General features: G+C 33.3%; 5 protein-coding genes across 5 annotated transcripts; 2 read left to right on the top strand and 3 right to left on the bottom strand.

Annotated features, from left to right (window-relative positions):
* The first annotated feature begins 2,733 nt into the window (after window positions 1–2,733).
* On the top strand, window positions 2,734–6,011 carry LOC110602435 (gibberellin 2-beta-dioxygenase 2). The gene is made up of 3 exons (XM_021739962.2): window positions 2,734–3,217; window positions 4,001–4,373; window positions 5,120–6,011. The coding sequence occupies exons 1-3, from the start codon at window positions 2,817–2,819 to the stop codon at window positions 5,375–5,377; spliced, it is 1,032 nt and encodes a 343-aa protein (XP_021595654.1). The 5' UTR covers window positions 2,734–2,816; the 3' UTR covers window positions 5,378–6,011.
* On the bottom strand, window positions 6,011–6,883 carry LOC110601470 (probable alkaline/neutral invertase A, chloroplastic). Its single transcript, XM_043951484.1, has 2 exons — window positions 6,372–6,883; window positions 6,011–6,256 (listed from the first exon to the last, which is right to left on the bottom strand). Exons 1-2 carry the CDS (start codon window positions 6,447–6,449, stop codon window positions 6,053–6,055), a joined length of 282 nt encoding a protein of 93 aa, XP_043807419.1. The 5' UTR covers window positions 6,450–6,883; the 3' UTR covers window positions 6,011–6,052.
* A 3,904-nt stretch (window positions 6,884–10,787) lies between these two features.
* Window positions 10,788–12,659, bottom strand: LOC110602594 (transcription factor MYB108). The gene is made up of 3 exons (XM_021740152.2): window positions 12,380–12,659; window positions 11,791–11,920; window positions 10,788–11,699 (listed from the first exon to the last, which is right to left on the bottom strand). The coding sequence occupies exons 1-3, from the start codon at window positions 12,570–12,572 to the stop codon at window positions 11,066–11,068; spliced, it is 957 nt and encodes a 318-aa protein (XP_021595844.1). The 5' UTR covers window positions 12,573–12,659; the 3' UTR covers window positions 10,788–11,065.
* A 5,980-nt stretch (window positions 12,660–18,639) lies between these two features.
* Window positions 18,640–21,758, bottom strand: LOC110602105 (30S ribosomal protein S1, chloroplastic). The gene is made up of 7 exons (XM_021739528.2): window positions 21,322–21,758; window positions 20,639–20,914; window positions 20,369–20,449; window positions 19,715–19,996; window positions 19,516–19,626; window positions 19,181–19,267; window positions 18,640–18,876 (listed from the first exon to the last, which is right to left on the bottom strand). Exons 1-7 carry the CDS (start codon window positions 21,613–21,615, stop codon window positions 18,769–18,771), a joined length of 1,239 nt encoding a protein of 412 aa, XP_021595220.1. The 5' UTR covers window positions 21,616–21,758; the 3' UTR covers window positions 18,640–18,768.
* Window positions 21,759–24,270: 2,512 nt separating this feature from the next.
* On the top strand, window positions 24,271–25,975 carry LOC110602106 (galactinol synthase 2). The gene is made up of 4 exons (XM_021739529.2): window positions 24,271–24,632; window positions 24,928–25,248; window positions 25,368–25,502; window positions 25,596–25,975. The coding sequence occupies exons 1-4, from the start codon at window positions 24,339–24,341 to the stop codon at window positions 25,806–25,808; spliced, it is 963 nt and encodes a 320-aa protein (XP_021595221.1). The 5' UTR covers window positions 24,271–24,338; the 3' UTR covers window positions 25,809–25,975.
* The last annotated feature ends 503 nt before the right edge of the window (window positions 25,976–26,478 follow it).

Genomic DNA, 26,478 nt, shown 5'->3' with positions numbered 1-26,478 from the left:
AATTAATAACTAGCGTAAAGTAATTGTGTATATTTATTTTGTAATAATTGTAATTAATTTTTCATTAGTATATGTTATCCCTCCCGTGAGTTTTTTGTATTTCCAGACCAGAGCTCTAATTGAAGATGTAAATAACTTGTCTACCACCAATTGAAAATACTTGCATTTCCTTTGAATAAAATTAAAAAGAAAAAAAATTGATGTAGCTCTCATAAAAGAATAAATAAACTTAATTTTTGTTTAATTTTGGTTTCTGATTTGAAGCAGCTAGCCTTAATTAAGTAGAGATGGATCCATCACCATATGCATCAACTAGTTCGCAAATCCTTGAGACATTTACCAGCTTGGCCTTAATTGCCTCATATAACATTGAATTGCCAATTCCTATTTCCTTGCTCATTAACTCACCAAGTATATATTATATTATATATCTTGTAATTAATAACAAATAATACCTCCAAAAAAGACATGGCTAATTAATTTTATCTAATATTCACTGCTCGATGGTGAAAAGGCTTTTGAATGTTAAATGGATTCTACAACATCATCTTATTGAAAGCAGAGTTGCAAAATAGAAATTTGGAGGAGTTTCTTTTCCCCGTCTATAAGTCTCATTCTCTTTTTCAATCTACAATAGTAAATTAAGTTTGATAAAATAGTAGATTTAAGTAAAAACAGAAATTTTATTGTGCGAATAGCTCGCAATAATGAAGGAAAACCTATAGTCTGGAATTGCACAAGGATTCCTTACATTATTGATTCGAAAGTATTACAAGTGAAACGGATGAGCCCTTGCCAATTTATAGGGAAAGAATTAAATCTGTGCTGGCTTGGCTTAAATAAGAGAATCAAGTATTGGGTTGCAATTGGGCCAACCGCCACACCAAAACGAATACTCTAACAAGGCCCATTTTATTTACTTATTTTCCAACAATCGGCTGAGTCATTGTGGTAAAGATATAAACTTTATTATAATTAAAATAAAGATTAACAAATGAATATATAAACATTGAAATATTTTGTATTAAAAAAATTATAAATATTTTTATTTTAAGTAATAGGGTAAATTAATTTTCATAATTTTATAATTATATCCAGCAGATTGAACATTTACTTTTTTATATTTAAAATCTAAATTTCAAAATCATTATTATATAATTTATAAAAATATTATTTTGTTATAATATAATATTTAAATAATTAAAAAATGATAAAGGCATTACGTTCACAATTAACATATTATTTTTATATTTTCTTTTTCACTTTTCATCCACTTGCAACTATTTTTAAAAAAATTATAACATTAGCATTAAAATATAATTACAAATTAGAGTAACCAATAATATATAATTTTTTATTCTCTTTATTTGGTATAATTTATTTTATTAAAAAATTAAATAAATTTTTACAGAATTATATGTTATTTTATTTATTTTAAAAGTAAAAGTTTTATGAATTCAAAATAAAATAAAATAAAGAAAAATAATTGAATCTTTGTGAGACTTTTCATTTCAAAGAAGAGGATTATGTTATTACTTGTATGCTTTTTTTCATATTAAGATTACAATACTTTATTGAGTTACGGTAATTATTTTATATTCTTTTATAATTTCTAAACTATAGAATATTTTATTTTCACTTTATTATAATGAAAAAATTATTCATTATTAATAGCGATATACTGTTGGACTTGACTTTTTTTGTTGGTACGTTTATTAAAAAAACATTAATTATTGAGAAGAAAAAAGTTTTTTTTTTTAAAAAAGAGTAGATTATATAATAGTAAAATAATATATTAATAGGACACATGCGATTGGGCAAACAGAAAAATAACACGTGGAGACAGGGGCTTGACGCCCAGCAAAGGCTGATGTCATCCTTGAGGTAACATCATTATGCTTACTTGTGAGTCAAGGATAATGGGCCCTCGTAATTACATTTCCTATAAACTCAATTTTATATACAAATAAATTATTATTATTATTATATTTTAAATTAGCTAAAAATAAGTAAATATTCAATAATTTTAAATATAAGAATTTAATTTAACTTGTAAAACATACCTTTTTTTTGTAAAATTATATTTACGATAGTTAAAATTAATCATATGTGAATTTAATTAATTAAAATTTTATAAGAAAATTATTTCATTAATTTAACATACTATAGAAGTCAGACGTTAAAAAAAGAAAGGAATTTTAAGTCAACCTTCTTGCATTACAGAAGGGAAAGGGATAATGAGAGAAAGGTATTTTTTTTTTTAAATGTGTTTAGAAATGGAAGGGAAAATAAATTATGGGAAGAAAATAAGTTATATTTTTCTCTATTTTTTTTAAAAAGTTTGTAGCAAAAAAAAAAAGAAAAATATCTAGTTATTGTATATTTATTTTAAATTTATAAAATAAACTCAGTTTTCACCGTCTATATATTTTCCTTCCCTTAACCTTTCCACAAAATTAGACTACCTAAATTCCTTTTCCTTAGTTGAATTTCAATTAAATAATATTTGAAATAATAATGACAATGAAAAAGCATTCTAATTTAATTAAAATAGATTTTATGTAATATTATAATTTAATTTATAATAATTAAATTTTGTAAGACTAATTTATATTAGTTAAAAAATAAAATATAAATATAATGAGTATATTTTAAATCTACTTATCCTCTTTCTATTTTGCCCCGTATATTTAAGTTTTAAGTCCAAGCACAAAGCAGAACAACACAAAGCAACTCTTCTTCTTTCTTCTTTTTCTCCGTTATAAAAAAAAAGTCGTCCTTTGTCCCTCGTTATTTTTACATATATCGGAAGATATATGGCAGTGGACATGGTGGTGGCATCTCCAACTCCAATTGGCAGTGAAAAAATCATAGAGGGGGCCATTGAGCTGCCTGTAGTAGACCTTTCATTGGGTGAAAGGTCAGAGATGTCTAATCTCATTGTTAGAGCCTGCGAGAAGTACGGTTTCTTCAAGGTTATCAACCATGGAGTATGCGAAGAAATTATAGCCAAAATGGAAGAAGAAAGCCTCAGATTCTTCGCGAAGCCTATTACTGAAAAACAACTGGCTGGGCCAGCTAATCCCTTCGGCTATGGCTGCAAAAACATTGGCTTTAATGGCGATACGGGAGAGGTCGAATATCTTCTTCTCAACACCCATCCTCTCTCCATTTCTCAGAGATCCAAAACCATCTCCAATGACCCCAGCAAATTCAGGTACTTGCTTATGCATGGAAAATTCTCGTATGAGTAGTTTTAGACAATCTAAAGCTATATTTTAGTGATTGGAGTTTTCAAATTGGATTAGTAGCAGTTGTTGCAGCATGCAAAACTAGTACCATGTTCAATCTTATGAATATATATATATATTTTTTGAAAAAAAGGGTGGTGTATTAATTACATGATATAGATATATGTTTCAACTATTCTATTGCTATTCAACTACTACGCACAGCTGCTGTCTTTGCTTCTAAAAGCAACCATTTTTAAATTTGTTCAACTGTCTATACATATATGTATATATAACAGATGAAATCAATGGGTTAAATTTTGCTTTTTATATCACTAATATAATGAATTTGTTGCTATAAGTGAGAGGGAGAGAGAGAGAGAAAAAAAGTTAATACACGTGACAAATACCCAAAATCACATGGGAGTACAGGGAGTGGGAACGAAACGAGGCTCAGCCTCAGCTGGCTCCTAGAAGGTGGGATCACCTCTTCACTCGCAAGTCAAAATTAACCCGATATTTTTATTACAAGCAACATGAGGTAAGTACCATTCTCACTTGCAACACACTGGACAACGAAAGAGACGGATTGACAATTCATACTCATAAATTGAACATGCTCCATTCAAATCAAAGCTAAATTACCCCCATCAAGCCTCAACCTCTTACTTATTATGATAATTCAAAACAAATACATCAGTGTTTAATTGATCCAGTCTGGTGCATGTACTGATCATGTGTGTGATTTTTCTCATCTATATATGTGACAGCTCTGCTGTGAGTGGTTACATAGAAGCAGTTAGAGAGCTGGCATGTGAGCTACTAGATCTGATGGCAGAGGGGCTGGGGGTCCCAGACACATCACTCTTTAGTAGGCTCATCACAGACGCCGATAGTGACTCCATCCTCAGGCTCAATCACTACCCACCTATGCCTATTCTCTGCAAAGATAAGGACACGTCACCTTCTTACAACACCAACACCAACAGGGTTGGCTTTGGCGAGCACTCTGACCCTCAGATCTTGACCCTGTTGAGATCCAACGATGTGGGTGGCCTACAGATTTCCTTAAACAATGGTGTCTGGTTCCCAGTCTCTCCAGACCCCACTGCTTTTTGTGTTAATGTTGGTGACGTGTTGCAGGTTGGTCCATTTCCTTGCTTCTCTCCTCTCTCTCTCTGGTTCTTCTTGTAGTCGTCGTCGTCGTCGTCACAATTCATAATCTCAGGAAAATAAAAGAGGGAATTGGATTGATGGAAACTGATTCTAAAGAATTGGGTTCTTGATGTCAGTGGGGAACCACAGAGTCAGTTTCTGTCCAATCAGGATCAGAAACATGAGTAATTGAATGACGAGCTTGTTTCAGAATAAATGGAACTGGAAAGTGCCTCCTCTGTTGGGCCTCTGTTTCTATTTATGGTGTGTTTACAAGCTGACCTTAAATTTTTCAGCACCAAATTCTTTTTTACTTTCACCTAACTAAGATATTTTTAAAAAAAATTCTGCCTTCCGTTCTTTCTGGTGGGTATTTGTTACACTGCTCAAAACGAAAATGATAAGTGAGAAATTAAGCTGATTTTTTTGTATTCAAAATCAAAGGTATGATTATGATAATGATAATGATAAATGATCATACAAGGTCTTTTATCCTAGCTGTCTTTCCAAAAGAACATTTTCAAAGTAAAATGATTCTTGTTTTGAAAAGGACATTGAAAATGAAAAAAGATTCTTATTTCCATAACCAAAGCTATGAAAATGACAGAGATAAGGTCTAAGGTCTGTGGTAGGCCATTTTCAAGGCTGTCAGGAAATGCCCTTCTGTTCATTTGCAGGAATACTTTCATTTCCTTACTTTACGGGCCAATTTAATAAAAATAATCTTCTTCTAGGCTATGACGAATGGAAGATTTCTGAGCGTGAGGCATAGAGCCTTAACCAATTCATGCGAGTCTAGAATGTCAATGGCATTTTTTGCTGCACCACCTCTCAACACCAGGATCACAGCACTACCACAGATGCTCTCAGGCGTTGGAACTTCCTTGTACAGACCATTCACTTGGGGTGACTATAAGAAAGCTGCTTATTCTCTGCGCCTTGGAGACACCCGTCTTGATCTATTCAGAAAACAAGGAGAAGAGCTCGCTTGATGGCCTGTGAGTAGGACGATGCATGACCAATATCCAAATATGGAGGGTTAAATTTATGTCCTTTTTGCCCCCCTCAAGGGGAGTTTTGGTTTAGATTCCAGAGTTACTGCTTATAAGAAAGAAATCAAGGAAGGGTTAGCTTGGGACTAGGGATATGGTGGATTTCAAATGCATCGTTTAGTAATCAGTGTAAAATTTTGGTTTCTTCGAGCCTGCCTACTTCAGCTAGATAGATGAGATTGCAGTTCTGTTAGAGCAGAGGCAGCTAAAAATAAGACTATCTTTTTTCCAATATAATTTTTGAATTTTTTTATAATTTGAAAGAGTTTTTTTTTAGGAGTTGAAAGTAAAAAATTTAAAATAAAATAGAAATGTTTGAATAAAACCTCCTACTCCAAACATTAGCTATTGATGAAACCAACAATAAAAATTGCAACAAACGCTATAAAATTTACCCTTGCCCATATCCATACAACATGCTAGAGTCTCATAGAACCAGTAAACATGGTTGATGCCTGTTTTATTACCAAAAATGAAGTCACTTGTTAATATTGTTCATCTGTTTTCCCCCGCCACTACTGTGAATAGTTTGTTAAGGAGCATTAACACCTGAACGCGTCTTCCGACTGGTTTTGTTAAGTACAGACACAACAATAATGATGCCCTCCCAGCTGGTTACTTCAAAAGCATCTTTGATGTCAGGAAGCCAGCGGTTGTCCGTGTCCGAAAAAGCCGGGATTGTTTACCTATAAACCTTCCACTGCGTGTGTCATAGTTCTCAGGCCACTGATCCAATGACAACGTTTTCACAGCCAAATAAACTGGTCTCTGTTCTAATTCAGGTCTCCCATTCTTTGTACAATGTACATGCCATGTGAACTGGAATAATAAGCAATATCTCAGCAATCACAGGTCTATTATTTGAGATCATCAGAGAGAGCCGAGGTCCAGATACAGCATTCAACCAACTCATATAACTAGGAAAAATATTTACCTGCCATAGGAGGGTTGGCCTAGAACCTCCATTGTGATATGACCATGGGCTGCAATAATACCAGGAGGATAACTCCATTCCTCAAGATCTGTTGTGCTGATTAGGGGTATACATGAGAAACATCTAGTAAAGCGCACAGAATATAAAAGCCTCACGTATTCTTTGGGTCACTGCCAGTAATTATACGCCATTCATCATATTCAAAGCAGGATAACAAATCTTAAGAGAGATCATCCCATTTGGCTTAAATCAAATTCGGGATACCCTCATTCTGTTTTAGGTTTCCCAAGGAAGAAATACTAGACCAAAGATTTCCAAGACTGAAAAACCTAAAATCCATACGAGAAGCTTGCAGATCGCCAATGAGGTAGCCTCCTTCTTCAGGTATCCAATCCACTAGCCATGAAGGAATTTGATCCGGATCCATATCGAACTTGTTCACTGAATCAGCTGAGTATTCCTCTGTCTTGTAAGGATAGATCTCATTAATCTTGTCAGTGTCCACCCAATAATTAATACTCTCTGATATGAAAAGAGAGTGCACCGAGTCGGCTATTGACGGCGGCTGCCTACCAAATTCTTGGTTCCATCATTCAGGATGAGCATCTCATGGGCACAATGGAGAGCCAAACAGAATAAGGCCTAAAAGATCATATAAATAGCATAACAAAATTTTAATAAGAATGAAACCCTGTCACAATGAAGGGGTAAGGTTAAGGAAAGAAGAAACTAACAAGTAAGCAAGGAATAACAATGGAACACACATATTTATTGAACAGAACAAGGGAGCTATAACTGTTGGCTCACAGCATCAACCGAGGAAAATAGCTTCAGAAACGTAGCAGTTAGAACACTTTGTTCCTATCATTCATGAGTGCCAGTGCAGATTCTATGAGTCTAATAGTATAATTTATGACAACAGAAAAACTATCCAGGAAATGTGAGAGGGTATTCAAAGCATTAGCACAACAGCATCTCAATCCAAATTATTACTTCATCCCAAGTATATTAATGCTGCTGGCAGGCAACTGGTAACCTCGAAGACACATAAATAGGAGCACTGCAATCAGGCACCGCAAAACTCTTTGAAACTGCTAAAGTTTATAACATGTAATAACTGAAGCAAAATCTAAAATGTTGATTTGACTTCTAACTGGCTTAGTTGGATCTCAAGAGGATGTCCATGAATACCCATCCTTCAATCAATCATGCAGGAACCATCAGTGACTAACAGCCTCGGGAACATGTCAAATCCTGAGATAAGCACAGAGTAAGTATGAGCCTTATGGCTGTCCGAAAATTGATTCGCTCTTGCAATTTATAATCAGCTGTGATCTCTCCATAAGCTTGCAGAAAAATTATTCAACACAACGCTGTCATGGACATATGTTTCAGATTCCAAAAATCCTTCAATGAATTGATAAATAAACTAAAGTAACATTTGAGAGAGACAGAAATGAAGCAGCAAAGCCACGAATTTGAAGCAATATACAACCATACAGGACAGCTTAGTATACCAGATCAACAGGGCATACACGCCCAATGCTGATTCACCAAAGTCAGGATCCAAAATTTCTTCAAATGCCCCATTGCTTCCATCTAGGAGAAAAGTTTTAACTTCAAAACTTGATGGGATCAACACTTGTCCTGTACTGGAACACTCCACTGTCTTCTCCCAACTCTGATAAAACAAGCTAGACTATCGTTTTTTACAATTAAAAAGGACTGCTTAATAGGATAACTTTACCAAAGAAAGCCATTTAAGATGCATCATCACTATGTTACATTTTATGATATCATTTAAACTACTTCAATAAGCTATTCTACTACTTTTAGAAATCAAAAAATTTCCTTATTAAAAATTTGAAGTACTATGTACATTACAGAATGAGACAGTTTTTTTATTAAGACATGCACCACTTCAGCTAAGTTAGGCATTAAGGGTCAGTTGAGTTGGATTAAAGAATGCAACATTACTGGGCAATAAGGATTGAAACAAGCAAGAATGCTCAGATTACAGACAAAGCAAACATTAAGCTCACAAATTTTACCACTTAATACAAGACAAAAGTGATTCAACTGAGAGAACCAACAAACATAAATTCATCAATACCATATGCTATTAATGACTATGAAAGCACACAAAATGCATAACCATTCAATCATACATTACCTGCAACTGCAATGTGTAAAGAAGAAAAGTTCTTCTCCATTAAGCAAGAAAGTGAGAAGAGATGGAAGAAAATCACGAATAAATAGTTGATCCTGGTTCAGTGGTTGCTTACCTGCAGGATCATTTGCAGCAGCAGTCCTCACTGGATTCCTACAGTAATTCACAGTAGCACCTTGAAGCAACTTCCAGGCATCCTTTTCAGTCCTAGACGTCTCTCTCTCAACCTTGGGAGCAGTCTCATTCATCCTTTTCATTACTAAAGGTTTCACATCCGTACCTGCTTGAATATAAATGTTATCAGATCCCTTCTCATTAATGTGAGACTATTGATGTTGAATGGTTCCTGATAGATGCTTAGTTAAAAGCCTAACTATAGGTCAATATCAATGAGTGATTCATCAGTTTAATTTTCCTTTTGAATTATTTTGTGTCTAAATAATAATAATAATATTATTTAAAAAAGGGGAAGAATTCGAAAAGCAATTCAAAGTTGGAGATATCATCATTGATAAAAATAGGGTTTTTGTAAAAGTAATAAAAACTCAGCCACCTTGTATGAATAGAAGTAGAAAAATGTATGATGATGAAGGGATGGGATAAGCATGAAATTAACAAGGAAGGTAGCATATGAGACTAGAAACCAACAGCAACAGGAGGAGCTGAGCATTTGTTGCGGGTAGGAAAAATATTCTATCCATTCTGGTAAATGACCTATATTAATAATATTTTGTTTTCATTACAAAGCTTCACGCAATTGATAAAAGAAATATGGCTCTCATTCCATTTCTGTCCATTTTAAGAGGTTATTAATTACCACATTCCATGCATGTGAAGAAGAAGAAGAAGAAGAAGAAGAAGCAACCTCCACCTCCATGTGCTCTAATTAACTTCTTCTCTAATCCAGGGAAAGAACCAAACCTTGTGTCTACATTATTGGATACATGGCTATTTTCCAACCAAACTTTTTATTTCTTATATATATATTTTTTATATAATTTAGTTATAATTGAAATTCAAATTTGAGATGGAAGGATGAGTACACATGTACTTGTTTATATTTTAATATATAGGTTTTTTTTCTTTTTTTAAAAAATAAATTCTTTTCACATTGGAAATTTTCACGGATTATTTTATTTTCTACTAAATTCCTCCTGGAAAGCGCAGTACAGAAAAGTTCAAACCAAAGTACAAAAGCAATGTAAAAGTCCCTGACGCATAGCTTTTGAAACATCATCGACAGGTTACGCACGGAAAACATGTAGCATCAGATGGCCACGTGGGACTACTGGCCCCCAGTTTTTGACTGGGAAGTCCTTGAACTTCTGGGGGCCCTACCATGGAGTAGATTGCTCTCCCAATTTTCAAAGAGATGAAAAATCGAGGAAATCAACGTGGCGGAAAGATTTTAAGTCCTTTGCTGAGAGAGCACAATGGTGGAGTCCAGTTGTACACTGTGCTTACATTTCATTTACGCACATTAAATAATAATGCTTTTACACATGCTCTGCCTCAATTCAATCTAAGCCTTAGGCTCTTAGGCATAAATTAGCTAGGCTCCACCCATTCACACCCTAGCTACACTTTTTTTTAAATAAAATATATCAAAGTTTTTCATGTATAAACGTAATGTATACGTACACACTGAAAGGTCATAGAAGGTGGAGGGGGCTGTTTCAATGGTTGCGGCTGTTAGTGCTTTAGTCCAGGAACCCTAACCAGTAACCACACCCAGATTAATAAAACCTTCTTTTGGTTCTAATTCAACACGTGGCACTCTTTAAACACCTGCCACCATCTAGATGGCTTCCCGTATGGGCACGCGTCTACAAAGATTCTCCGCCTCTCCCACTACTCTTATCACGTTTTCGCCCTGACCTTTTACTCTAATTAACCCCTCTTGTCGACTGTCCAAGTTCCAACTCAGCAACCCTTGTTTCTCTAACAAGGTCAAAAATGTGATATCAGATATTTTATGTTATCCTTCATTTCTATTCTATAACAAAAATCGTAGGAGTTGTTAGAAAATTGTCCATCTTAGTACTTAACAAAATAACAAGAAAGTAGTCCCCTAATGGCCAACTTAAAGCTCAACTCAAAAGTTAAATAAATATTAAAAATACAATGCCACGTCACTTATTGTATGATTCAGGCCCCATGAGCCGTGATATAATTAATTAAACTCTGTAAAATATAGACATCTTAATACCCTAATCTAAAACCATGCTTATATTACTATTGTGCAATCATCTATCTATATGGTAATTAACAAAAAGAGCTACTTACAGCGTCGAATATTAAAGAATCCGATTAAGAAAACACATTACAATTCCCCCAGTTAAAGGAGAACAGCAAACGAAGGAAATATAAAATCAAGGAAGTAATCCACAATTAAACCTCTATGCCTATCACAGGTTGTACATGCATTTTCAATTATTTTATATTCTTCTTCCAACATCATGGATTTTTTCTCTTTTTAATCCTAAATCTCTACATTTAAGGGTCTATTTTTGTTGGGATTTTCTCACATGTTGAACCACATATCCTCAACTTTCCACAAATTGTCGGATGTGTACCCACCCTCCACCCATAGGTTGTTGTCATGCTCCATGGCTTGGAAATCCAATACCTGGTTAAAATAACCAGATGGACTAATCATGGACTCTGAGTAGCCAACTTGCTCCGGTTGAAGATTATCAGGATTAACCGAGAGACTGAAATGATCATTAGGCCAAATATGCGTCCCAAAAGACTCCGATGAGGCAGCGGTGTTCCAAGTCTCTGGGGTATTGTAAGTAGTAGGAATAACTTGTGCAACCCCAAAATCACCCCCGAAGACCCCTACATGAGCCACGACCCATTGCCCGCTGCCCACGTCGGTGTTGGTGTTGTCGTTTAGGTGGTGGTGATGAGTGGCCTCTGTGGTGGTGCCACTACCTATGGTACATGCAGCTGTGGTAGAGCTAGCGGCTGTAGTGTTGGCTGCTTGAATTCTCTCAATTAATCTAGGCATCCATAGATATCGCATAGTGTCCTTGAATTGCTTGCTATTCACGTCACATTTAAGCTGCTTAGCGTGCTTTTGGACACGGGTTCTCCAGTAGTTCTTGATTTCATTGTCGGTTCTTCCTGGCAAGTGTTGTGCGATCTTGGACCATCTACAGAACACAATTATAAGGTTAGGGTTAATTAATAATGAACCCAATAAGAAAGAAACAAGGAAAGAGTGGGAGTAGTTGTGTTTATTACCGATTGCCCCATCGTGAATGAAGCTCGAGGATCATGAGCTGTTCTTCGAGGGTGATATTTCCACGTCGAACGTCAGGTCTTAAATAGTTGAGCCATCTTAATCTGCAGCTCTTTCCGGTTCGTTTAAGGCCTGATTCACATTGCAACCGAGTTTTGGTAAAGTTAAATCTCAAACAATGAAGTAATAATTGGAGAAGAAAAGAAGAGCATTTTGGGTTATACTTTTTCTTTGCAGTTGATGCGCCTTTTGCATAAAACTTTATGATCAAGTGATGTTACATCCTTTTCACTTAATTTAGTTAATATCCAGCAAGTTGTACGGGCAAAACCCCTATCAGTCCTACAAAGGCATAAATGAAACATCCATGTTTCTGAAAAGTTTCAAGATCAATTAATTGAGAAAAAACCCAGGATTTTCTCATGGAATGAAGGAGGAGAAGCAGAGACGTCTTTGCACTTTTGTTTAACGGGTGAGGAAATTAAACCCATTAATTGGAGAGCGGAGACAAGTTGCGAGAAATGAAAGAAGATGGATGACCAAAACAAGCAGGGACATGTTGGCAAGTGAAATAGTGTAGGATATAATTACCAGCACAACGAGCGAGGGAGTTCCAGCGACCCTCTCCATGAGTAGCAATGTAATTGATGAGGTTGAAGTCTTCTTCTGCAGTCCAAGGACCTCTTCTTAAGCCACCCATCTCCTCTTCACTTTGTGTGGTGGTGGTGGAGGAGGAGGAACCGGTGATCTTGTGGGTGCTGTATCTGGCTTTAAAATCCATCATTCTCAATTCCCTTAAATGGAGAGACTGATTGATTGAAGGACAGAACAAATTAGAGAGAACACAGGGAAGATAGAGAAGTTGGGGGTTTTATAGATGCGGTTGGAAAATAGAGAAAAAGGTGGCACATGAGTGAGAGGGGCCTGGAGATAGCCGCAGTATGAACTTGGGCTTTAATTAAACCACTTAAGCTGTGGCTTTGAAGTTTTGACCTCTGTTTATATTTTAAAAGTTCCATTGAAATGAAACCATACACTTACTATTGGAATTGTCTTTTAACTTTTTTATTTAATTAATTACTTTGAACTTTTAATTTAAAAATATTTTTTTTATTTATAGATTAAATTAAAAATAAAATATTAAATATTACATCAAAATAGCTTAAATGTTTAATTAACAAATGCTTAAAGATATTGAAATGATAAAAATGGTATAGTAATTAATATTTTACTTGACTAAATGGTGTGTAGCATTAGAATAATCAGATGGACTTAGTTTTGAAGTATGAATTATTTTATTTATATGTATTAATTTCAATAAGATGCTAAAACATTGCTTTATTTTTGTCATGAAAAAATACATACTCTAATCATCTCTATATTTACAGTAAACACTCCATAAAAAGCTAAATTCCCCAAAATTTTATTCTTCTTAGTGCAACAATTATATTCACATTTTGAAAAATAAATTGAATTTAATAAACTAAAAAATAAAGTGAGCTAAATAACAAGTCCTTCTCACTAGCATTCGGTCGGTCCCTCTGGCTCCACGGGGGGGTTGGCAGGCTTCCGAGATTAAGATGAATATGGATGCTGAGGGCTGTAACAGATGGAATGGTTGGTTTTGGAGTGATCTTCCATAATGAACGTGGTGAGGTACTGGCAGGGGCCGAGGGAGGGGGTAAATATATATATATCAATAAAAATTAAATTTTTTTATTCTGTTCTGATTACGGGTCTAAAAAAATTTCTCACATTTAATTTCTTTCATAATTTATAATTTTAAATATTTTTTTTTAAAATTTCACATACCTAATTCTTCACGTAATATGTTTATTTTATATTTTAAATTATTTTTATTTTATATTTTTTATTCACTTTTTTTATAATAATTTAATTGATTCAGCTTTTGTATTTTAATATAATTTTAATGAATCTGTAAATTTTTAAATTTGATAATTTAGTTTGTATAATAAATATATTATTATTAGGTCAATTGATTGAAAAAAATTCAACTGTCATGTCATTTTATATTTTAATTTAGATAAATTAGTCCAACATTTATATTTAATTGTAATTTTAGTTAAATTTTAAAATCAAAATTAAAAATAAGTACTTTAATTATTAAATATACGCTTAACATTTTTTATAGCAAATATTTACCCAATACAGTGAGCCATCCATCTTTATATTTTGAAAACCTGTATGCAAAGGTTTGTCAATGGCTAAAGCAAACCGAATACACAAATAATGAGGAATACCCAAAATGCCATCTTGAGCCAAATCAACATCCAAATATTCTCCAATGAAACTCCCTATCACCACCTGAGCATTCTGTTTGGTCAATTGATTAGGAGGCAACCCAAGTACATGCAACCAGAAAGGTTGAGAAAAAAATGATAACTCTTCAAAAGGAATATCATGAGGCTACTCTCTAATAGCCAACAAATATTTGTATAATAATATAATTTATCCAGAATGTGTACATGGCTTACACATAAACACTTGTGGAGGTCTATTTCAAATCAATTATTCTAAGTTACTTTTGAGGGATTCTTAAACCAATAAATATTTACTTATGGTATAAATATATTCATTGCTCTTATACTATACAAACAAATTTATTTAACAAATCAAATAAAATTTAATATTTAGCAATATTCTAGTGAAAATCGTATTAATTTTCTAACAAAATGGAAAATTCTTTCCAAACATTCCATATATGAATATACGTACTTATTTAGCAATAAAATTTTTAAAGGAAAACAAATTCAAAATATAAAATGCAAAAAAATGATTAAAAAATTTCACTTAATTTATATTCCCTTGTTGACATGTCCTTGAATTTTGAAGTACCCAATAGTTGAAACACTGTAGAACTAGTTTTTTAATAAAATTTCAAGTACCGAATAAATTTATATAATGAGATTTTAATAAAAATTTTAAAATGCAAAAAAAAAAATGATTTATTTTTTTAATTAAAATTTTTAAATATACAAGACATTAAAAAATACAAAAGATATTTTTTTGTAAAATAACCAGAAATTAAATGTATAGACATAATTAATTTATTATATATAATAAAATTATATTAATAATTTTGAATTAAATAGAGTGATGCCTTATTACAAATAATGAAAAAGAGAAGTGAGCATATAATCCTCCATGGATTAGATTTAGAGGACGTACCATATCGAAAATTAAATAATTATTAGTAAGGTCCAAAATATGTGAGAGTGAAACAAAGAAAATGCAGAGGATGTTTTTTCAAAAGCTAAGCGGGTTTTAAGGGCTAAATGAGTTGACATTTCCATCAGCTCTGGCTTTAGCCTTAGCAATAATGAAAATTCTTTTTCTTTCTTCTCAAGCTGAAGCGTCTTTGACCCAAATATGGAAATGGAAAGGTTCCTCTTTTTCTTTTTTTTTCTTTTTTTACCTATAATTTATGCGTAATTTAAGTCTCCTCCCTCACAATTAGGTGTAAACAAATTTATCCATGTTACACATTTTTGCTGATCGAATTGGATGAAAACCAATTCATCCATTTCACCTCAGCCTATCCAACTTGTTTCATCTCTTTCTTAATTTTATTATATTTATTAATATTTTCCTTTATATTTTGATGTTCGCAGCCTCCCCTCCTTTTTGTTTGATAGCAGGGAAAATACCAGTTAATAAGATCCCAATGTGCTGCCACCTGGTGGTTTCCATGGAATACTAACATTTTTATAGATGGAAATAGGAATTTAAGAGTAAAAAGCAATGGATATTGTTCCCTTGGTCTTTGCCATTTCTTTAAAGTATACGTAACTCCAACTCTACACTTGACATATTATAATGATTATTACAGATATCTTAATTTCTGCTCATCAATAGGAGCATGTATGTTGTTGCTCCACTAGGCAAGGGTTTTGGATGTTTTGATGTTGAATGGGTATAGAGCCACCATAGTCAGAGTTCACACTGCTGGACTTGTTCTTGCCTGTCTGTCGCCTACGCGTATCGACACATGTTTAACTTATTGACTGTCATAGTGATGAGGGGGACCATTTTCTTTTTCTTTTTCTTATTCTTTTAGGTCTTTTTAACAAAAATGCACTTACGATTGTTTGGAGTGGATGGTAACCTTAATTTCAGGTGATTCCTCTTTGAATTTTAGTTTTAGGTATATATAATTTTTTAAATAATGAGAAATATATCATATAAAGATTTACTAGCTGTTTGAGGAGGCGGGGAAGGAAGGGGGCTCTATCTCTATCTGTTATTGAAAATTGATACATTTTTAAAGACGTCGTGGTCGTGGGCATGTTGGTTTTACAAACAATGCAATGGAAATGACGATAATAATGATAAAATTATGGATGCAATTACAATCTATGCATGAAGTTTATGGGTGAGATGAGTAGGAAATTACAAAGCTAGCTAGGTCAGCTTTAGTCCAGATTCAATGGCACATCTTAGATATCCACGTTGTAAGTTTGGAATTTTTCATTAATTTAACACCTCCCCCAATCATCCTTCTAGATTGCATTTTTTTATTGCTTATTATAATTCATATTTATCAATTCTCTGAAAAAATAATTAAATTGCAATATTACTTTTTCAATAAACAATTAATTTTGTCAATTTGATTGATTGATGATGTTTCATTATTTTAGTGCTTAAGTGGATTTTCAAGAAGTTTTGATTAATTAGTTAAGGTGTAATCAAGATGATTGCTATTAAAAGTCAGTTGAAGAATTTTAGGTTTGTAATTTTCTATAATTAATTCACTATATATTAGAATTAGATGAAGGTGAGGCATCAGGATCACGTGTGGCCGCCTTCTATTTTGTTTCATTTTAAAGAATTTGGACATTCAACTAATTAATGGATCTTACCTCAACCTATCCTATACTTATTTGGACTTATTCTTACATTATGAAAATCGGATTTTTGCACATGTTATAATTACTGTATTAAAAAAGAAAGACATACGTGTTTAAACAAGGCTTTTTTTTTTTTAAAAAAAAATCTTATCATTAGAAATTAATTTATTGTGTATGATGTAAATTAATTTGGCTGAGAAAGTTGAAAATCTATAGAAACTGCAAAAATCCAGGTTAGTGATAATTCTAAGGGTTTTTTTTTTTTTTTTACTGGAAACTAAAATTTCTTATATAATATGGTCTTGAATCGTTGCTCTTCAATAATATATTTAAAAAACAAAAAAGAAGAGAGAGCAAAACCAAAAGCTGTAAAAACTAAAAAGGGAAAGCTGCCATCATAGGAGGCTTGTGCTATAATAAAATCCTCTCTCTTGCTCTCTGTTTAAATAAATAAATATTTAAAACCCAATATTAAAAATTGTAATGCAAATTGGCATTGTGGTTTGCATATATATGTTATATATATAAAAGAGAAGCCTCCTTAATTAGATAACATATTTTTGTCATTCTTTATTTGAAAAACACTATGCCTATGCCTATGCCTATGCATAGGGCAGCTACACTTTGAAACAATTGAGTTGTTATTGTCAGCAACTTTAATAAGCCATCAATCGTCATATGGTGCGTTTTATATAAATTATGTGACCCTAAAGTTTCAACACCTATCAGTATTACCCTCTCTATTATATATATAAGCCATCATGGAAAACACCATCCCATTGGTGTGCTGTTGCCTTGTTTCTTGTCAACAAAGGATGCTTGTATTTTTCTTTTTAATACTTACTTTCATCACAAATATCTATACCTTCTTAAATCAATTTAAAAAAAAAAAAATATCCAATTGCTGGTTTAACAGTTTCAGTGCGTCAAACCAAATCTCTACCAAGTCAACATCAATTAAAAGATAGATCCATATGTAAAAGATTGTGTTGTATCCAAGTGTATGGCTATAAAATAATCACCTACATTACATGCATATGAATTTAGCAGATTAACAAGGTTGTTAGCTAGCTAGTCAAAACAATTAAGAAAACTAATGGGTTCAAACCCAAGTCAAAGAAGGCTAAAATGTCAACTAGCTAGCAGATGCCTCTAAGTGGGTAAGGCAGGAGTCTGCTCAATAAGCATTAATCTTCGCGGTTTGAATTGATTATAAATTTTATTTAATTAGTTTGCATAACTAGAATTAAGCAATCCCACGAATTTATAGTATTTGCACAGCCACCTAATTTCCTTTGACATTAATTAATAAGCCAAGCCTTTGACTTGTATGTCATATTTATCCACCTACACTATACATGTTCCTGCTCTCTATTTTTCTTTTAATCTTTTTATATAAGGAAAAAATTAATATTAAAACCAGCATTTTTCTTTAATCTTTTAACAGCTTTGATTTTGATTTGTTTTGTGCCTTTTGAAAAAGGGGGAGGGAGGCTGCGCATGTTATTTATAAGCCCAACACTGAGTAAGACACTCAACGTGGGCCTTTACCACCTTAAGAAATGTTCAATTCCTGTATTGAACGTGTTGGACTGTCGTTTTGGTTGAGAAGTTAAAAGGAAACGGCATAACAAAAAATATTATATGATAAATTACATCTGTGGTACCTCAACTGTAAAATTTGTAACAATAAATTAACTAAACTTCAATCTATAACGTAAGCTTCCTCCAACTTTAGTTAAATAAAAAATATAACATAATTTTAATAAAAGGAAATTTAATTTTAAAAAATATAACATAATTTTAATTAAATAGCTTTGCAGATGGAGAATTGTTTTCAGAACTGCTGTTACGGTGCTCATATTTTGCAAAATTGTTACCTTGGATACGTTCGCCCTAGCCTTTTTTATTAAATGCCACCGAGACCGCAGTGGGATGAAGTTTATCCTATGGCGTTTTCAGGTTGTACATGTACGCATACACTTGTAGGCAATCAAATCAAACGGAATACAACAGTAACTTTGTAGCTCAGCCTCAAATGAAGCCATTTGTACATTTTTAATTTTACTGACCAAATCAATGACCAGAGACTAAATATTGCAACCTCAGTCATCAATCTTCCTCTTCCGCGGTGGGAACATAACTCAAGTCTAAACCCTCTGCTGGCATGTCCGACGTCAACGGACCCAAGATCCCATCAGAGCTCAGAGTTAGTCCACTCTGTTAACAAAGGTAAACTTTAGGTTGTTTAACGAATAAATGGTATCTATCACGAACAATTTATCTAATTCATAAACTTCTCATCCCACCCAAAAACAGATAACCAATTACACACGCTTGCCAAAGTAGAACACAAACCTAGTATTAAACGATACATGACTAATGCATGTCCGTAAGTTAGAAAGTTAGATTTCCATCCTATTAAAATTTCTTATTATATCCTACTAAAGACAGGGAGAGAACTATTTTCTGTCTTGTTCTTTTTGGAATAAGTTAATGGTGAGAAATGTGACCGAACAAGTACCTCAGGCTGGAATCTCAGCATGTCAGCGCGAGCCATAGCTTCTGCTTGAGCAATTCTCTGCCTGAACATCTGAGCCATCTCCTCAGCCTATTAAACCAGGAAACAGTGAGAGATAAGATATGTATCAGAAAAAATTAAATCAAAAAAGAGAAAAAAGAAAAATAAAAAATAAAAAAAATAAACACAAGCAATGGGATTTAATTTCAGAGCATCCTCCATCTGAAGTACTTTTAAACTCCAAATATAAGTATAATTTATATGCATGCTACAAAACGATATAATTGCCAATACAGCCAACAATCTGGTAATAGTACTGGTCAATATTCTCAAATTACCTTCTCAAAGACAAGCTTTGGATTGCGAATCATATCACCAGGAGTAGGTTCTAACTTTTTGGTAGAAAGACTTACTCTACCTCTTTCACGGTCATGGCTCAGTATCATGACCTACATAACCAGATGCAGCTAAAACATGTTCAGCTCAATCAAATGTTAGGTCCCTATAAGGTGGCAAAAATAATCAAGAACAACTGACCTTGAGAGTATCACCAGGTTGAAGGACTGTTGCAATATCAGAGACACGATCATGACTAATCTGACTAACATGAAGAAGCCCATTGATTCCACCAATGTCAATGAACGCACCATATGGTTTCAGGCTCTGAACAGTTCCAGTGACCACTGATCCGATGCCTAGCTGTGCCTGACTGTCTGCCATGGCCTTGCGGTTACTGAGCACAAGCCTAGACTGTTCCTCATCAACATCAACAAACTTCAGCGGAAGTTCCTTATCAAGAAGTTCTTCTGCAGTTGATTTCTGATAGAATGCAAGGGAAAGGTTACATGTTGAAATACAGAATAATGTACTGCTCTTCACAGATGAAACAAAATACGATAGAAAAGAAGCTGAAAGGGGAAAAAGCTTATGCTGTTTCTCTTAAATTACAAGAATTGACAAAGCCGATATCAAAATTACATTTATCAAGTTATCTTGCCACCATCTGTAAGTTGCCCTGTATGACCATTCATTAAACCGTTTTTAAGTAAAATCCCCAGGTCCATGCCCACAGAATAGAACTTAACAGAAGGGTTTAGAAAAAGAGCCTGTAAGTTGGGACTGTTAGAATATGGAAACATATTAATATCAGAGTACGAATTTAGCATTGTACAAGCAAGGTGAAGTACCAACCGATGATATCTGAGAGAAAGGGACAAATCCGCGAAGGCCCTCCACTAGAGCAACCACTCCACCTTTGTTAGCACCAACAACCTACATTGTATTCCAAATTTCAAATGGCAGAATTAGAAGACCTAGCAATAGAATGACACCCTCGTCTGCTCCATTTTGTTTAAAGTATCAGATGAGATTTTCACAGCCTACCATCCACCATGAAAGGGGAAAATTGCAGTATATAATGAGGATTATAAATGCATTTCTTATAGATGTGTAAATACTCACCTTACCCTTCACAATAGCATCCTCAGCTTGAAGCTGCCTACACCTTTCCCAGGCAAGGTCATACTGAATTGACCTTAAGCTCAAGACTAAACTATCATCAGCTTCATTTTCACCGATGATAACAAACTCCTCTGTCAATCCAGGGACTATACCAGCTTCTTCTACATGTTTTATCTTGTGAATGCAAGCTTCTTGGATAGGCAAATATGCAGAGGATTTTGCAGTAATATCAACTAATGCACCATTCGCATCAGTCATGAACACAGTGCCCTTGACCTGTTTCAGGAATAAACCACAAGGATCCTCAAAATATGCTAGGGTTACAGAGAAGTCCATATATTTTCAGTTTATTAACAAAAAAAAAAAAACAAAGAGAGGAAAGAAAAAAAACAATCGTAAATAAAATTTTCCAGCTTTAATGCCAAATTCACTAATAAAGGTCAGTGAAAACCTACGAACACATACACACTCCATTGAAGCCCATTCCTTGTAACAAACTAACATTCCCAGTAATTGTCCAGGATCCATAAAAATAAATAAATAAATCTGAAAATTCGCAAGATACCGACTATTAGAACAGCAATTAAAGCATATTCCGTAGATTCAGATACATTTCCCTATAAAATTCAGTTATCCCAGCCCAATTTGAAGTCATAATAAGAAAACAAGTGTTGTTGACTAACCGTGGTACCAATCTCGGAATTGAAGTCATACTTATCGAGAGCGGTGTGAAAGTCTTCGAGGGTGAAGGAAACGCCTTCCATAGGGGCAGTACGGCAGCGCTCGTAAGCTTCTTCGAAGAGCTGTTTGAGCTTTTGCCTCTCCTTGGTCTGGGCATTTGATATTGCCACCGCAGATACTACAAAAGACGACTTTCTGAGCTTGGGAGAAGATAATAGGGAAGCTCGATTGGCGAGGCGAGAAGTTGAGAGAGGTGTGCATCTGAGGCCTGTGAATTGCTGAGCGAACGACGCCATCTCTCTTTGCGCTTTGGTTTCACTCGTCTGTGTTTGTTTTTGGCTAATACTTTTTCTTTCAATGTGGCTTGCAGGCCAGGATAAGGCAAAGTTCGTTCGAGATTGAGAGCGAGCGAGAGAGCGCTAGCCCAAAAAAATAAAAAATAAAATAAAATAACTATCTGATCCTTATATTATAATAAATTAATTATTTAGTTTTCATATTTTAAATAATATATTAAATTCCGACACATTTTTATATTTTTATTTTTTGCTGTCTTAATGTGTTTATTTACATCTATGAAATTTTAGTGTTGTTAACATCTGTTGATTTCTTGACTAGCAATTAAATTTACAAAATGAACAGAAGTAGATTTTTTGTTGTTGTTGTTGTTGAAACAGAACTAAATTTAAGTTTTAACATATTTGAATATTCTTTGGAAAATAGTCAGTAATGAATCTTTTAAAAAAGGAAAAAGAAAAAGTAATAGTTTCATAACTTATGAATGTAGAGTGGTCCGAATTTATTGGAGAGAGAAAATAAATAATATTTAAAAATATTTATCTAAATTTAATTTATTGTGAATTTTAAGAAATTTTTAAATCATAAATAAATAAATTCATTAAAAAAATAAATAAAATTCACTTTTAATATCTTAAAATTTTATAATAGACCAAGTTCAGTATAAAAATTTTCCAAATAATATTATATCGAATGAATAAAGTTTATCTATTATTGTGAAATTTCTGAAAAGAAAGTCTATATACGAAAGGATTGAGATTAGAGGCTTAAAAGATAGAAGGAAGAAGTAGTTGGAGTATTAGTTTCCACCAAGTATTGGGCCAGATCTCTTACTAACATAATATCAAGTCAGTTTTATACCCACCCAGATCAAGCCTCGAATTCGTTTTTCCTTTTATTATTTTTTTTAATGCTAAATATTTTTATTCATAACTAGCCTTTTCTTTTAAAGGTGTTACATTATTCGTACTTGTCACATAAAATATATTTTATTTTTATTAAATTCTTCTAGAACTATAATATACTCATTTTTAATAATTAAATTATATAAATAGTATAATTAAAAATATGTTAAGATTAATAATTAAATAAATAAAAAAAATTATTTGTGAAACATATCATCATTTTTATTATTTTTCAATTGCAATCTAACAATTCAATATTATTTTTAATTATTTTTTTTAGAATTATCTAACATTAATTTGGATGTATTAATTATTTAAAAGTTTTTAATATTGCTGTATATATACATTTTAATATTCAATAATATTTTAATATCATCTAAAGCCAAAAAGCAGCACCTATCATGGGACTTGATGCCACCCGAAATACGGAGTGGAGCTTTGCAAGTTTTTCAGGACTTGCAACTTGGACTTGGCTCCTAGCTTGTACAAGTGTTGAGAGATTAAAATTATAATTGCTGCAACAAAATAATAAGCTTAGTCAAATTCTAGGTTTAGATTTGTTGGTTTCCATATATAGATATTTATACGTACCTCTCAATCATGCAGTAAGCAATAAGGGTGTCCTGAGAAAGCAAGCTTTTTCTAGTGTATAAAGTTTCCTTAACCTCATGTACACTTGTTGCTTCAACATCACCAGTATATACGTGACCAAGTATTTTTGGTATCAAAGCTGAAAATGACTCTGCTTTAAAAAAGTTAATTTTTTATTTGATTGCAATTGGAATCATTTACTTTGTACATGACACCAAACATATGATACTATTTTTATTTCTTTTCATAAATGATTTCTCTGTGCATTATGTACTTTCGTGTTGAATTACATCTCTTTTTTTTTTTTTTTAAAAAAAAATTTCAATGCTATCACTTCTTTATGTATTTATTCATTCTGGCTTTTTTGTCAGAGTAAATAACTTATTATTCTTTTTGAATTTGTCCTCTTATATACGTATATATCAAAATTCTTCTTTTTTGTGATTCTATTGAGCACTAACTAATAAGGACTAGTACGCAAAAAATTGAATGTTTTTTGTTGCTTTATTTTTTTATGTTTTATTATAATTTTTTAATTAAATAGAGATACAAGGAATCCATAATGAAACCATGGTTGAAATTGGAACTCTTTGACACTTTTTTTTCTATTTACTACATAATCAACTAGGTACCACTTTTTGCTTACTGTCCGATATAGTCATTATAAGTAAAATTCCAAGTGGTAAATCTTCAGCCTCGGTTAAGAAAATAAGGCTTTATCCTTTATTTTCCCAAAATGACATGTGAATCAAATCCTTTCATGTAAAATGTGGAAATTAACCTAATTATGCTCGACTCATTTTAATGGCCGAAAGATTTTACATATATATATATTCCACTGACAACAAGGATATAGCCACTTTGCATGAGACCTTATCATCCCCAGCTGATAAATTCGGTCCACTTGGATCAAAAGCCCACGTAACCTAAAGTTGCCCCACCTTTACTGTGTCAAATCCCGAAACCACCATGTGTAACCTTCCACAGAAACTACAATCTCCCTCTGCTCGCCACGTTTCAAATTCTAAATCAATGTTCAAGAAATTAACTATGCAATTATTCCCCTTTTCACCATCAAAATACCACCACCACTACCTTTCCATGCTTATATATAGAGGCACCCGCTACACCCAACATCTCATACACAACTTTGTTGCCTTTGCTCTTAAGTCTGTATCTTCTGCTTTTGTTCTTGAGACTGTATCCTCTTTCTTCATCTTTAAAAGATGTCGCGTAACACAATCGTGGACCCCAAAACCAGAGCTTACGTGACTTTTTTGGCTGGCAATGGGGATTATGTGAAGGGCGTGGTAGGCTTAGCCAAGGGTTTAAGGAAGGCAAAAACTGCATACCCTCTTGTGGTTGCTGTTTTGCCGGACGTCCCTGAGGAGCACCGCCATATTCTTGAATCTCAAGGCTGTATTGTCCGTGAGATTGAGCCGGTGTACCCACCGGAGAACCAGACCCAGTTTGCCATGGCTTATTATGTCATTAATTACTCAAAGCTGCGTATTTGGGAGGTAATTAGCGTTCATAAATCTTATCAGATGCATGTTTCTTGTTTATGTCACTATTGGCAGGATTGAGGTGTGCTATTGGCCATGCACTTAGTGCACGTGTGCTACTCGTGGTAGGTCTAGTCTCCACGTGTGATCTTTCATAGCGTAAATCACCCCATCATTTTGTGCTTATGTTACTACAAAGAGGATTTAGCTAGAAAGCTAATCTTGGAAAGAAAATCGGGCCAGCTATTATATATGCGTGTATGATAGATCACGAAGGGATTTGATGATATATAAATTTGTATGGTTGCAGTTTGTTGAGTATGAAAAGATGATATACTTGGATGGAGATATTCAAGTGTTTGAGAATATCGACCACCTATTCGATTCACCAAATGGGTATTTCTATGCTGTGATGGACTGTTTCTGCGAGTATAATTGGAGGTTCTCTCCACAGTACAAGATAGGATACTGCCAACAGTGCCCAGAAAGGGTTCAATGGCCAAAGGAGATGGGCTCTCCACCTCCTCCCTACTTCAACGCTGGAATGTTTGTGTTTGAGCCTGAGCTTTTGACCTACTCTCATCTCTTGGACACCCTCAAAGACACCCCTCCAACTTCATTTGCCGAGCAGGTACTATTTTTGCTCCATCCAGTTAATTAAACGCGTGTGTGTATATATACGTATCTATGTATAACCTGAGATATTTGTTGATGAATTGAATCTAATAATATTTGGGGTTCTATTTGAAGGACTTTCTGAACGTGTTCTTCAAGGATGTGTACAAGCCAATTCCTCCAGTGTACAACCTTGTTTTGGCAATGCTTTGGCGTCACCCTGAAAATGTGGAGTTCGACAAAGTCAAGGTTGTCCATTATTGTGCAGATGTAAGTGATGGAATTAGAGAGAATGAATTAATTGGAAGTGTACAAATAACTGAATTGAATATGATTTCTTGCTGAAATTAAAATTCGCTGTAGGGTGCAAAGCCATGGAGGTACACTGGGAAAGAAGTGAACATGGAGAGAGAGGACATAAAGCTGCTGGTGAAGAAATGGTGGGATATATATGAGGATGAATCATTGGACTACAAGAATGCTGTGCCTGCTGATCATGGAAAACTTGGATCCATAATTGCAGCAATGACTGAGGACGAAGTGGTTCACCAGAGGAATGCTCCATCTGCGGCTTAATAAATAAATATTTCAATGATTCTATAAGCAGGGGGTGATATTAATTACGGATAAATCAACTTTATTATATATATTATATATAGACAAGTATTGGCCTTTCTTTTTATTAATTGTTGAGCAGTAGAATGAGTGAAGGTGTGCTCTGAGTCGAGAAGGAGGGACAACGTTGGCAATGTCAAAAATATATATACTTAATATAATTTTATTAAAATTTTTAATTTAATTAGATTATTATATTGATGTGGTTTATTTGAACTAAAATTATTAAAAACTTTTATCAACATTTACCTAAATCGTTAACTATTTATAGTAACTTTTCATCCTATTAAATTAAAATCTTATTTTAATTCAAAATAAAATCTAAAAAACTAACTAAAACAACAAAAAAAAAAATTATATTTAACAAAATCATATAAAAAATGAAATCTTTTGTAAGTTCTAATAAGAGAGCTGTTATTAAATTAATTTATCGTCGCTAAAACATTAGTTGTATCATCAAAATCTCTAAAAACGAATTATTTGTCCTTAACAATTTTTAGAATTGATATATTTTTTTTATAAACTAAATTCTTACAATATTTATTTTTTTAATATTATTATTTTAAAATAATTTTAACATATTAATTTTTATTTATAATAATTAAAATTCTAATATTACTATAAAGAATTA

Source organism: Manihot esculenta, chromosome 15 (assembly GCF_001659605.2).
Source record: "Manihot esculenta cultivar AM560-2 chromosome 15, M.esculenta_v8, whole genome shotgun sequence".
NCBI classification, from domain to species: Eukaryota; Viridiplantae; Streptophyta; class Magnoliopsida; order Malpighiales; family Euphorbiaceae; genus Manihot; species Manihot esculenta.
Note: the sequence above shows the minus strand (reverse complement) of the source record. Positions and strands in the feature narration are given on the sequence as shown.